The sequence below is a fragment of the Lepus europaeus genome, chromosome 15, assembly GCF_033115175.1.
Source record: "Lepus europaeus isolate LE1 chromosome 15, mLepTim1.pri, whole genome shotgun sequence".
Lineage (NCBI taxonomy): Eukaryota > Metazoa > Chordata > Mammalia > Lagomorpha > Leporidae > Lepus > Lepus europaeus.
In genome coordinates, this window is record NC_084841.1 from 95,828,416 (window position 1) to 95,842,458 (window position 14,043).

Consider the following 14,043-nt stretch of genomic DNA (forward strand, 5'->3'; position numbering starts at 1 on the left):
AAATGGAGTCTGCAGCGGGCGCTAGCGGGGCATGGGAAGGGATGTCTTGAGTTTAGGAACCCGCAGGGCCTTCTGGGAAATGGAGTCTGCAGCGGGCGCTCGCGGGGCATGGGAAATGACGTTCCTCACAGGGAACTCTGGGAAATGGAGTCTGCGGTGGACGCCTTCAGGGCTCTGACGTTCCTCACAGGGAACTCTGGGAAATGGAGTCTGCGGTGGACGCCTTCAGGGCGCTGGGCAGTGACGTTTGAGGCGCGACTCTCACGGGGACTTCTGGGAAATGGAGTCTGAGGTAGGACCACGCGGGGCGTTTTGGGCGGCGCAGTCTTCTGACGCGCGACGCTGGCGGGGACGTCTGGGAGATGGAGTCCTTTGAGGCTGTCGCGGGCTGGGCTCCGGGAGGAGTCAGGCCGGCGCCCCCGTGACTGTTACGGGGTCGGAGGCAGGACGCCCTCGGGGCTCTGGGAGATGGGACTCCTCGTAGCTGGACCCTTTCTCAGCCCTCCGAGAGACGTTCTCAGAGGCTGGACGCCCACGGTGCTCTGGGAAATGGAATTCCCCAAGGTGGGAGCCCGCAGCGCCCTCTGGGAAATGGAGTACCCCAAAATGGGACGCCCGCGGGGCCCTCTGGGAAATGGAGTTCCCCAAGGTGGGAGCCCGCGGGGCCCTCTGGGAGATGGAGTTCCCAAGGTAGGGCGCCCGCGGGGCCCTCTGGGAGATGGAGTCCTCCAGGCGGGACGCCCGCGGGGCGCTCTGGGAGATGGAGTCCTCCAGGCGGGACGCCCGCGGGGCGCTCTGGGAGATGGAGTCCTCCAGGCGGGACGCCCGCGGGGCCCTCTGGGAGATGGGGGTTCCTCGAGGTGGGAGCCCGCGGGGCCCTCTGGGAGATGGAGTCCTCCAGGCGGGACGCCCGCGGGGCCCTCTGGGAGATGGAGTCCTCCAGGCGGGACGCCCGCGGGGCCCTCTGGGAGATGGGGTTCCTCGAGGTGGGAGCCCGCGGGGCCCTCTGGGAGATGGGCTCTAATAAGGCAGGGCGCCCGCGGGGCCCCCTGGCAGCAGCAGTGTCCTCAGTGTCTGAGTCCAGGTGGAACGCCCGTTCTCCCAGACCGTGCTGCCCTGAGCTGGGGTAGCTTCTGCCCACCCGTTAGATGGTGAGATGTACCGGGGCGGGCTTTCCCGTCATCTTCGTTTCCTGTCCCACCTGCTCAGGCCCTGCTCTCCCTCTGACTGCCCGCAGCCACGTGCCAGGTCCTTGTCCGGCTTCCCGGGAACCTGGCTGCTGGCCCTTGCCCTGGAACCTCCAGGAGGTTCTGGAGCGCAGCTAGCCCCTGGTGGGAGGCGAACTTCATGACGCGCCCTGCAGATGGCGCTGTGGGCGCGCCCATGGCCGCCCTAGGTGCTTCAGCTCTGCAGGACTGAAGATGGTTTTAGGGTCTTTCTTGGAGGGATGGGGTTGGAATTTTGGGGAGGGGCCCGCATTTCTTGTTGGAATTTGTGCTGTTCGATTAGACTCAGAGCCAGTCCAGCTGAAACAGCTACTCTTCCCACAAACATCTATTTCTTACTTTAATTTGCCAAAAAGGAAAGAAAGAAAAGCCCATGACAGAAAAATAAGACTGCAAAGACTTAAAATGAGAGAGAACAGCTGCACCTTGTAACCCCACTCCAGTCTTGAAACTTGTGTGGGAGCACCTGGTGCGACAGAGAAGGGCTGAGCTGCTTTTTTTTTTTTTTAAGATTTATTTATTTATTTACTTGAAAGTGAGAGTTACATAGAAAGAGCGAGATCCTGCATTCACTGGTTCACTCCTCAAATAGCTGAAACTTCCGGAACTGGACTGGTTTGAAGCCAGGAGCCAGGAGCTTCCTCTGTGTCCCTTACCTGTATGCAGGGGCCCAAGCACCTGGGCCATCTTCTGCTTTCCCAGTCCATAGCAGGGAGCTGGGTCGGAAGTGCAGCAGCCGGGACTCAAGCCGATGCCCGCATGGGATGCCAGTGTTGCAGGCCGGGGCTCTGCCAGCTCCACCACAGCGCCGCTGGGCTGAGCTTCCTGTGCTCTCAGCCCGTGTTGGAGACGCTGCTGTCACTTATTCCATCCCTGTCGCTGGTGCCTCACTGCTCTCTATTGCTCAGTCTAGTCTGTGGTGTGGATATCTACAGTTTGCTTGTCCAGTCCCCGGGGTTGGGCGTTTGGTTGTCATTCGGTGAGTGTGGGTAAGATGGCCGTATGCATGTGTTGTCTGCACACCTAGGAGTCAGTCCCAGGCTGTAACGACCACAAGTGCTGCCGGAGCGACTGTCCCGGCTGTGGCCTCTGCTCTCCCTCACGCCGCAGGCCTGTTCCTCCATCAGCGTTCCCATTCCCTCTCGTGCTCCCTGGCTGCGTCTCCATGATCCTGCCCTGCTGCCCTCTCTGACCCAGACGTGACCCTGCCCGATGTTGAGCACGGCCCCTCCTAACACCCTACACCTGTGGGCCTCACCGAGGAGAACCTGTCAGTGTCTGTATCAGGTGCCTACATCTCCACTGTGTGGTAGAAAGCATGGCTGGGTGGCCCCTGTAACCCGGCGTCCCACATGGTTCCCTCTGCCAGGATGCTCCTTGGGCTGAGCTGCCCTTTGGGAGCCGGTTTCCCTGGGAGGGGAGGTGTGTATTTTTTTCATGAGTAGCACAGTGAGTTACAGGGCTTTATCCGGAATAGAGACGGCAGTCCCAGTGTTCCCTGAGGGGTCTCCTGAGAGGCATGGAGGGCTTGCTGGCCCCTTGCATGTGTGAACAATTTGGCTGACATTTCCGTGTACTGGAGGAAGCAGCGTGAGAACTGCTCATGGGGTCAGAGCAGGGGCCTGTCCCCTGGGGCAGTGAGGTCTGAGCAGGACGGCCCATCCCCTCGGGCAGGGATAGGCCGGAGAGCTGAGCTCCTGGTGAGTTCCATGCAGTGGAGCTTTCTGAAGGGGGGATTTTCCACTGCTGCTGTTTTCCTGCCCACTCCGCACTGGCCAAACCCCTCCACCCAGTTAACTCTGGGAAGGAGGCGTGGGTGGTGTGTGATGTTTGTTAGAAATTTGTTTATTTAGTGGCACAGGGACAGACAGAAGCTCCCTGGTGCTCGACTCCTCAGGGAGTGTTGGGTCACCTGGTGAGACCGTGTTCAGCTTTGGAGCCGCCAGGCTGCTTTCCAGAGCGGTGAGCTCGCGCGAGCTCCCGTTCCACACCCTTCACAGCAGTTGTTGCATTTCAGGGCCAGGGTTATGTCCTTGTGTGAATTTTCTTCTTCCTCATGGACGTGACCGTGGGCCCTGTTTTGCGTGCCTGATTGACACCTGCACGTCCTCTGTGGTGAGGTCTTCCTCATTTGTGATTTGATTGCTTGCTCTCTTGTTGTTGAATTTTACAGCTTCTTAGTGTGTTTTGGACACAAGTCTTTTTCAAGGTATGCCTGTTTTAGTGATGTCTCCCAGTCTGTGGTTTTGTTACCGGAGAAATTGCAGGGTTCTTGTCTTCGCGCAAGAAAGAATTCAGGCGTGAGACAGAGAGTAGTGGGAGGTAAAAGTAGCAAAGTTTATTAGGGTAGGGACGTCCGTAAAAACGGATGGGCACCTCTCCAGACAGGACCTGAGAGAGTGCCCAGTCTACATTTAGGCTGGGGTTTTTAAAGAAGTGGGTCTTTGTCTTCACATGCTTCCACCTGGAAAGAAAGACTTAATGGATGTAAATGTTAAGAAGCTTCTTCCTGTGGAAGGTCTGAAACAAAGGACTTTATGGATGCAAATGTTGTCGGACAGGAGAAAGGGAGCAGGGTGTTTGAGATGCAGATACTGGGCTGCACCTGGGAGATTGTGGAAGATTTGTCAGGCAGGAAGCAGGAGGGGTGAGGGCCTCCACCTGGCAGGTTATCAGGTAGAAGGGGGCAGGGCAGGCAGGATGCGAAATCTGGGCTTCCCCTGAAACATTGTTAGGATGACTTTGAGATGCAGATGCATATAGATGTCTTCTCTTTAGGCCTGTCACACACACATAAGCTCATAACTGACTTCCTACCTAACAGCAGAGTGACACGTAACTGGGCAGAGAGAGAGATTTTCTATCTGCTGATTCACTGCCTGCAACAGTTGGGACTGGGCCAGGTTGAAGCCAAGAACCGGAAACTCCACCCAGGTCTCCCACTTGGGTGACAGGGACCCAAGCACTTGGGCACCTTCTGCCTCTCAGGTGTCTTAGCAGGAATCTGGATTGGAAGCGTGGAGTAGCTGCAACCTGGACCAGGCACTTGGACAGGAATTCTGGCATCCCACGTGGTGACTTAGCCTATGGAGCCATGACATCCAGCCCCACAGAGCAGAGTTTTAGTTCTACTAAAGTCTGCATTGTCAGTTATTTTCTCCTATGGGTTGGTTTTTAGGTTCACACTTAGAGACTTATGAAGTACACGTTCATATTCATTTTATTCTAGAATTTTTATGGTCACATTTTAAATAAAAGCACATGGTTCACTTTGAATGAGTTTTCTAATTTTCTAAGCTGTGTGTCTGTTTCTTTCCCACATGGTTTCCAGCTGTTTCATCACCAGTCGTGGAGCAGACATTCCTTTTCTATTGAGTTGCCTTTGTCCCACTGGTCAGTATGGGGCGCTGTATTCACCTCTACCTAGCCATCTGTCCACTCCAACACTAGCACCACATTCATGCCATCACCATGGCTCCATGTTAACCTTTGGGATCCAGGGATCCAGATGTGCTAGTTTTTCACAGTTGGACTTCGTCAAGCAAATGTCATCTGTTCTGGGATTTGATAGTTTCCTGGAAATCTGTGGTTTCACTTAGTTTCTGCATCAATGTTAAAAGTATATTCAGGGCTGGCCTTGTGGTATAGCAGCTGCCAGCTGCTGCACTGGCATCCCCTATGGGTGCCGGTTTGATTCCCAGCTGTTCCACTCCCTGCTAATGCACCTGGGAAAGCAGTGAAAGATGGCCCAAGTGCTTGGGCTCCTGCACTCATGTGGGAGACCCAGAAGAAGCTCCTGGCTCCTGGCCTCAGCCTGGCCCTGCTCTGGCTGTTGCAGCCATTTGGGGAGTGAACCCGCAGATGGAAGATCTCTCTCTCTCTCTGTCTTTTTCTCTGTGTCTCTCGCTTTCTGTAACTCTGCCTTTCAAATAAGTAAATAAATAAATATTTTTAAAAATTAAGAAAGAATTTTCATCTTAACAACATTGAGTTGACCAATGAATAATGAATATTTGCCTTGATCTATATTTCATTTGACTTCTTTGGACAGTGTTTAAGGATTTTCTAAACACATATATATATATGCTCTGGCCACTCTGTGTGCTGTGGTCCCCAGTGAGCAACCACATTTGCATACCTGGCCTAGATCGCTGGATTTGCGATGGTTGGTCCAATGGGCTACCAAATGTGCATGCATGGGCCCAGTTGAATTTGCAATGTGTGGGTGGTGACTGCACATGCACAGGCAGCCCGTAAGTCAGCAAACACACATGTGCTGTTTCCAGTTGGTTTTTCAGTGGCTTGGGTGGCAAGTGTGATGCTTGGGCCACATTTTAGCCACCAAGCCCACATTCATGGCCCCCAGTTGGATTTGCAATGGCTTGGGCCAGCCACTGCTGCCCATGCTTGGGCTGTCTCTGAGCCACCAAACACAGTTGTGTGGTTCCTAGTTGGATATAGAATGACTTGGGCAGAGACTGCTCATTCTTGGGCTGTCTTTGAGCCACCAAACACATATGCACCCTGCCATCCCTGGTTGTGAACAACCCTGACAATGGTCACGCCATTTTAACTACCCCAGCACCATCTTAGGGAACTCAAGTAAAACATTTCCTGGAAATTGGGCCGAAACCATAAGTCAAGGGCAGGCAGCTGCGGTGGTTTGAGATAACGGCGCCAGATAAAGGCATGGGAAGCTCCCAACCGCCCCTTATCTGTGGCAAAAGTATGCAAGGTATTTTCTGCATGCCCCCACCCCATTGTCTTATTGAAACCCTGTAACCATGCTTTTTTCTGCTTCTGTATCCCCCGCTTCTGCTATCTCCCAGGTATATAAGCGCCCCCCAGACACTACTACGCACGCCTCTCTCCTGCCTCCCGTTGAGTCGGGTCTGGAGACGGCGTCCGCGAGCGCTCGTGAAATAAAGCCGCCTCTTGCATTTGCATCATCTGGTCTGAGGATTTTTGAGTCTGGGGTTGCAATCTAAAGGACCCAGCGGGGATTAGGGTCCTTCATTTGGAGGTCCCACCGAGATCGAACGACCCACGACTCAAGCCCTCAAAAGGCCAGCCGGAGGTAAGGCAATCCCCCTCTCTGTGTAAGTGTCGTGACGTGTGTTTGTCTCGATTAGCGGCGCCTTCTGAGATTGTGCCTGTACAGGACCTGTATCTGTATTGGACCAGTGGGGGAGACAGACGTGTCCTAAGATCCCTGGTCTTACCCTGGGGGACGCTCCAGCGGTGGTCTGGGGGAAGGAGAGAGACCACGTCTTTCTCCTTCCCGGGGAGAGCCTGGCCAGCCGGCCGCTCCCATCTGAATTATTAGTTTCACTTTTACGCCGGTCTATAGTCGCGTGACTTGTATTGTTCGTCTTGTGTGTATCTGTGTTTCTTGGTCTTTATTTCGTCTTCTTCCATCCTTCCCCGGCCATGGGGCAGCAATTAACCACCCCGTTGAGCCTCACTTTAGGTCATTGGAAAGAGGTCCAGGAGCGTGCACGCAGTCTTTCGGTGGAAATCAAGAAGAAAAAATGGGTCACTCTCAGTTCCACAGAGTGGCCGACTCATGGGGCCGGGTGGCCGGAGGATGGAACCTTTAACCCAAATGTTATCTCGCAGGTGAAAGATCGTGTTTGTCGAACCGGACCACAGGGGCTCCCTGACCAGGTACCCTATATCACCGTCTGGGAGGACTTGGTTCGGAACCCTCCTGTGTGGGTTAAGCCCTTCCTCTCACCGACTCCGTCCGCGGAGGGGAAATCTCAACCTAAGCCTCCTCCTCCTCCCCCGACGACACCCTTGATCCCCCTTCCTCCCCACCTGCCCGCTGCCCTCCCCGCGCCTGCTAAGTCGGAGGACCCTTCCCCGGTATCCTCACTTTACCCACTGGAGGAACTTTCAAAAGCAAAATCCCAAAACCCCCCTGTCCTACAGGGAGGACAGGAGGATCTGTGGTTGTTAGAACCCCCGCCCCCATACGCTCGCCCCGCTCCTGAGGGGCCGGCTCCCTCTGCCCCGTCCCCAGATTCGACCATACAAGAAGAGGAGGTTCTGCCTCCCGCAGAACCATCTTCACCGACATTGAGTCACCGCTTGCGGCTGCGCCACGAGCGAGGCAGAGGGATGGAGGACACCTGGTCGTCTCATGCCCTGCCCCTCCGTTCGGTGGCCGGCCAAATCCAGTATCGGCCCTTCTCAGCCTCTGACTTGTATAACTGGAAAACTCATAACCCCCCGTTTTCCCAAGACCCCCAGGCCCTGACGGGGCTAATTGAATCTATCTTACTAACCCATCAGCCCACTTGGGATGACTGTCAGCAGCTTTGACAGACGCTTCTCACCACCGAGGAGAGGCAGCGAGTCTTCCTGGAGGCCCGCAAAAATGTGCCAGGAAACGATGGCCGGCCCACTCTGTTGCCCAACGAAATCGATGCGGCGTTCCCACTAACTCGCCCGGACTGGGATTTCAACACGGCGGCTGGTAGGGAACATCTCCGTCTCTATCGCCAGATTCTCCTGACAGGTCTCAGAGGGGCCGGGAGGCGCCCCACTAATTTGGCTAAGGTACGTGCTATTATGCAGGGAAGTGAGGAGACCCCGGCAGGATTTTTAGAAAGATTAATGGAAGGATATCGAATGTACACACCCTTCGACCCTCAGGCCCCCGACCGGCAAGCTGAGGTAATAATGTCCTTCATTGGACAATCGGCACCGGACATTCGAGTTAAATTACAGAGGCTGGAGGGATTACAGGGCTACACCCTGCCGGATTTGGTAAAAGAGGCAGAAAAAATTTTCAATAAAAGAGAAACGCAGAAGGAGAGGGAAGAAAGAATACGCAGGGAACAGGAGAGCAGACAAGACCAGAGGGACAGGAAACGAAATAAGGAATTAAGTAAGATCTTGGCCACCGTAGTTGCAGGGTCAGAGCAGGCCAGGCCTAGACAAGGCAGGGACCCGGGAGACTGGCATAGACTGCGAGTGGAGCATGACCAATGCGCCTACTGCAAGGAGAGGGGACATTGGGCAAAAGATTGTCCCAACAAGAAACAACGGGGGGGCCAAAGAAGACCCGCCCCGGTACTGTCACTCAAGGATGAAGCTTAGGGGAGTCAGGGCCAGGAGCCTCCCCCTGAGCCCCGGGTAACCCTTAAAGTGGGAGGCCGACCGGTCACGTTCCTGGTCGATACTGGGGCCCAACATTCAGTTCTTACCAGCGCTGAGGGGCCGTTAAGTTCCAAGACATCTTGGGTACAGGGAGCCACTGGAGGAAAATCATATCGGTGGACAACGGAGCGTAAGGTCCACCTGTCCACGGGGCAGGTGACCCACTCCTTTTTGCTGGTGCTGGATTACCCCTATCCCTTGTTGGGGAGGGACCTCCTCTCGAAGGTCAGGGCGCAGATCCACTTTCAAGACAAAGGGGCTACGGTGATCGGCCCTACAGGCCAACCCCTCCACGTGCTGACTCTCCAGCTGGAGGACGAGCATCGCCTTCACGAAAGCCCTCCAACCCCCCGGAACAGTCCCGAGTGGCTTGCTAAGTTTCCCACAACCTGGGCAGAAACAGCAGGGGTAGGACTGGCTGTTAGGCGGCCCCCGCTGATAGTGACTCTGAAGCCCGCGGCTACTCCCATGTCTATCCGCCAATACCCCATGGCTAAGGAAGCTAAGGACAGGATCCGGCCCCACATACAAAGATTGCTACAGTTAGGCATATTAAAGCCTTGCCAGTCACCTTGGAACACTCCCCTGCTACCGGTCAAAAAGCCCGGCTCTAATGATTACAGGCCTGTACAAGATCTGAGGGAAGTAAATCGTAGGGCTGAGGACATTCACCCCACGGTCCCTAACCCTTATAATCTACTCAGTACCTTGCCTCCAAGCCATGCCTGGTACTCAGTTCTTGATTTAAAGGATGCCTTCTTCTGCCTGAGGCTAAGCCCACAGAGTCAGCCCATCTTCGCCTTCGAATGGAAGGACCCCGAAACCGGATTTTCGGGACAATTGACTTGGACCAGGCTCCCCCAGGGATTCAAAAGTTCTCCCATGCTGTTTGATGAGGCACTCCACCAGGACTTGGCGGACTTCCGGGTAAGCCATCCAGAGCTGATCTTATTACAGTATGTGGACGACCTACTGCTGGCAGCAGAGACAGAACAGAGCTGCATCAAAGGGACCGAGGCTCTGCTCCAAAAACTGGGTGAGTTGGGATACAGGGCCTCTGCAAAGAAGGCTCAACTCTGCACCCGACGTGTAACCTACCTGGGATATGTACTGGAGGGAGGCCGGAGGTGGCTTACGGAAGGGCGTAAGCAAGCCGTGGCACTCATCCCACCACCTAAGAATGCCCGCCAACTCAGGGAGTTCCTGGGTAGTGCCGGCTTCTGCCACCTCTGGATACCGGGATTTGCTGAAATGGCGGCCTCTCTCTACCCCCTCACGAGAGCAAATTCCCCTTTCATATGGGGCCAGGAACAGCAGTTAGCATTTGATAAGATCAAACGGGCCCTACTGGAAGCCCCAGCGCTGAGCCTTCCCGACCCGGTCAAACCGTTCACCTTGTACGTGGATGAAAATGGGGGCATAGCGAAAGGAGTCCTAACCCAGAGGCTGGGACCATGGAGGAGACCTGTAGCATATTTTTCAAAAAAACTGGACAATGTTGCTACCGGATGGCCGCCCTGTCTCCGCATGATTGCGGCAGTGGCTGTCCTGGTAAGAGACTCGGACAAGTTAACTTTGGGCCAGCCCCTCACCATAGTGGCGCCCCATGCCATAGAGACTATCATCCGCCAGCCCCCAGACAGGTGGTTATCTAACGCCAGAATTACCCATTATCAAACCGTGCTACTCAACCCTGAGAAGATTCATTTTGGGACTCCTGCCTTGCTCAATCCTGCCACCCTGCTCCCGAAGCCCGGAACTGAGTCGCAGGTCAGTCATGACTGTCACCAAGTGCTGGCTGAAGCGCATGGAACCCGAGAAGATTTAACAGACCTGCCCATGCCAGACGCGGAGCATACCTGGTACACTGATGGGAGCAGCTTCCTACACCAAGGTGAGAGAAGGGCGGGGGCAGCGGTGGTGGACGGAAAGACTGTTATCTGGGCCTCGGCCCCAACACCAAGGACTTCAGCTCAAAGGGCCGAACTCGTGGCACTAACCCAGGCTCTCCGGGCGGCTGAGGGAAAGAAGGTAAATATCTACACTGACAGCCGCTACGCGTTTGCCACGGCCCATATCCACGGGGAGATATATCGTAGAAGGGGGTTACTGACTTCAGGAGGAAAAGACATTAAAAACAAACAGGAGATCCTCGACCTCCTACAAGCCCGCCACCCCCCAAAGAGGCTGAGCATCATCCATTGCCCAGGCCATCAGAAAGGCGAGGACCCGGTAGCAAAAGGCAACCGGATGGCGGATGAGGTGGCCAAGACAGTTGCCCTAAAAGAACCAATACTAACAGTACGATCTTCCAAAACTTCCCCTACCTCTCCTGACCAAGGCGGGTGGACATATTCGGATGGAGACGTAAATGCCATCCAAAGGTTAGGGGGAAGGTATGACGAACAGGAGAAGGCTTGGAGAATTCAGAACAAGATAGTCCTGCCAAAGAAAGTGGCCAGAGACATAGTGAGTGACCTTCACCGATGGACTCATTTAGGATACAAAAAGCTAAAAACCTTGTTAAAAAGAGAGGAGCAGACCCACTTCATAATAGGATTGGACACATTGGTCAAACAGGTAACAGAATCTTGTGTCCCATGCGCAAAGGTAAATCCAAAACGCCTTAAGATGCCGGAAGGGGCGAGAGTGCGCGGGACCAGGCCCGGAACAAACTGGGAAATTGATTTCACTGAAATTCGCCCCGGCAAGTATGGGATTAAATATCTATTAGTGTTTGTAGACACCTTTTCTGGCTGGACTGAAGCTTTCCCGGTAAAGAAGGAGACGGCACAGGTGGTCGTCAAGAAAATTTTTGAAGAAATCTTCCCGCGGTTTGGCCTTCCCAAGGTATTGGGGTCCGACAATGGGCCAGCTTTTGTCTCCCGGGTAAGTCAGTTGGTGGCCAAGGTACTGGGGATTGATTGGAAATTACATTGTGCATATAGACCCCAGAGTTCAGGACAGGTAGAACGTATGAACCGAACCATAAAAGAGACCTTAACTAAATTAATAATGGAGACTGGCACTAGAGATTGGGTTGGGTTACTACCAATGGCCTTGTTTAGGGCTCGTAACACCCCTTCTGTCTTCGGGTTAACTCCATATGAAATACTCTATGGAGGGCCTCCCCCAATTGCCGATTTACTAGGACCTAGTATTGACTCTTATGCCACTTCCCCCAGCCTGCAGACCCGACTGAAAGCTCTGCAGCTGATCCAGAGACAAGTCTGGAAGCCTCTGGCTGCAGTATATCAGTCCAAGTGTCCGGTGGTGCCTCACCCGTTCCAGATTGGAGACTCCGTCTACATCCGCAGACATCAGTCCAAAACCCTCGAGCCGCGTTGGAAGGGCCCTTACACCGTTCTGCTGACAACCCCCACCGCGGTAAAAGTCGACGGAATCGCCGCCTGGGTTCACGCGTCCCATGTGAAGCGAGCCCTACCGGAGGAGGATAAAACTCAGGACGACTGCCCCGCTGACCGGACAGTATGGAAGGCACAACGCACTCAAAACCCACTCAAGATAAGACTCTTAAAGACTGTTTAGTGCTTGTAATACTTTTGATTTTCCTTACCCCGATTGTGGCCAGCCCCCACGCCCCAAAAAGGCTCACGTGGCAGGTGAAATCTGCCACCGCTGATGTCGTGTGGTCCGTTACCCGCGTGGCCCCTTCTGGGACATGGTGGCCCTCCTTACACCCAGATGTCTGTCAATTGGTTGCAGGACTAGACACCTGGGATATCCCTAGCATGTCTCATGATCAGATAGCCCTATGGAGCCCGGGACCGGGTGGGGGCATGCACACAACCAATGCAAATAACCCCGGGTGCAGGAATCCACAATTTAGATGCTATCTCCGACAATCTGAGTTTTACGTGTGCCCCAGGGATGGCAGGTCTGCGGAAGATAAGTGGCTGTGCGGGGGGCCAGAATCCTTCTACTGTAAGGCCTGGGGATGTGAAACCACTGGAGCAGCCTACTGGAGGCCGTTTTCCCGAGACAGTTGGATCTCTGTAGGTCATAATTTCACCCCCACAGGGGAAAATTGTGTAGCCATAAGAACAGGGCTAGGGCCCTGTTCCAAACAACCACTCTGTGTGCCCCTAAACATTACCTTCACAGAACAGGGGAAGAAGGCCAGCATCGCCGACTGGCAACTGGGAAGGACTTGGGGGTTGAGGTTTTATGTTTCTGGTAGCGATCCCGGGTTCCTATTTAAAATCCAACTTAGAGAGGAAGCTCTCCCCCAGTCTATAGGCCCCAACCTAGTGTTGGCGGATCAGAGGCCTGTGTCTAAGGTTACAGCCCCGAGATCCCAGGGCCGACCCCCGACCTCTCCACCCTCCCTGAGGCCAAGGGCAACCGTGAGTCCTAACTCGTCTCCTGCTCCATTGCCGGGCACGGGAGACCATCTCTTAAACCTAATAAGAGGGGCCTACCAGGCCCTCAATTATACGGACCCTTCCAGGGCCCAGAACTGCTGGCTGTGCCTCAGTCCTCGCCCTCCTTATTATGAGGGCATTGCTCTACCTTATAACCTCTCAAATATAAAAAATGTCTCTTCACCCCCAGCCCTCTGTCAAGGAAACGACCACCAACTGACTCTGACCCAGGTTGAAGGACAAGGCCTCTGTATAGGGACAATACCCCCCAAATTCCAGCTATGTAGTGACTCCGTTCGGTTTTTCCAGGAAATTACTATTTGCCGGCACCTAATGGAACTTACTGGGCTTGTAGAACTGGACTGACCCCATGTGTGCATGCCGGGGTTTTTAAACAAACTCGAGACTACTGTGTATTAGTACAGGTCTGGCCCCGTATAACGTACCATTCTGACGAGTCAGTTCTCCAGTTCTTTGAGTCGCCCCTACATCGGGCCAAGCGGGAGCCTTTCTCTCTGGCACTGGCCACGCTCCTGGGTCTGGGCGGCATCACAGCTGGAATAGCAACAGGCACTACCGCTGTAATACGTACAGACCAGTACTTGTCCCTGCATCAGGCCATGAATGACGACCTACGCGCCCTTGAACAATCAGGGCATTAAAGGAGTCCCTGACCTCCCTCTCGGAAGTAGTCCTGCAAAACCGAAGGGGGTTGGACCTTGTGCTCCTTAAGGAAGGAGGGCTCTGTGCAGCGCTGAGGGAAGAGTGCTGCTTCTATGCCGATCACACTGGGGTAGTAACTGAGACCCTGGATAAACTCAGAGAAAGACTGGACAGAAGGCAACGGGAATTGGAGTCACGCCAGGGCTGGTACGAGAGTATCTGGAAACGTTCCCCCTGGTCCACGACCCTACTCTCCTCTCTTATAGGCCCCATCTTTCTGCTAATATTGATCCTGACACTTGGCCCCTGCCTTTTTAACCGATTGACACAGTTTGTCAGGGATGGGCTGTCACGCGTTCAGGCCATGGTCCTGACTCAGCAATACCAGGCCTTAAAACGCTCGGAGGATCAGGATTGCCCTTAGGAAAGGATTTTCCTAATGTACAAGACCAAAGGGGGGAATGAACAACCCTGACAATGGTCACGCCATTTTAACTACCCCAGCACCATCTTAGGGAACTCTAGTAAAACATTTCCTGGAAATTGGGCCGAAACCATAAGTCAAGGGCAGGCAGCTGTGGTGGTTTGAGATAAGGGCGCCA

The 14,043-nt window shown here is 54.3% G+C and overlaps 1 protein-coding gene across 1 annotated transcript in view; it reads right to left on the minus strand.

Annotated features, from left to right (window-relative positions):
• Positions 1-13,351: 13,351 nt before the first annotated feature.
• The window catches only part of LOC133774342 (histone-lysine N-methyltransferase PRDM9-like), a gene marked incomplete at its 5' end in the record, with an annotated part of 52,867 nt that continues 52,175 nt past the window's right edge, over positions 13,352-14,043 (minus strand). Inside the window, one exon of the mRNA XM_062211971.1 lies at positions 13,352-13,472. Coding sequence (XP_062067955.1) covers positions 13,352-13,472 — 121 coding nt within the window. The remainder of the gene's footprint in view (positions 13,473-14,043) is intronic.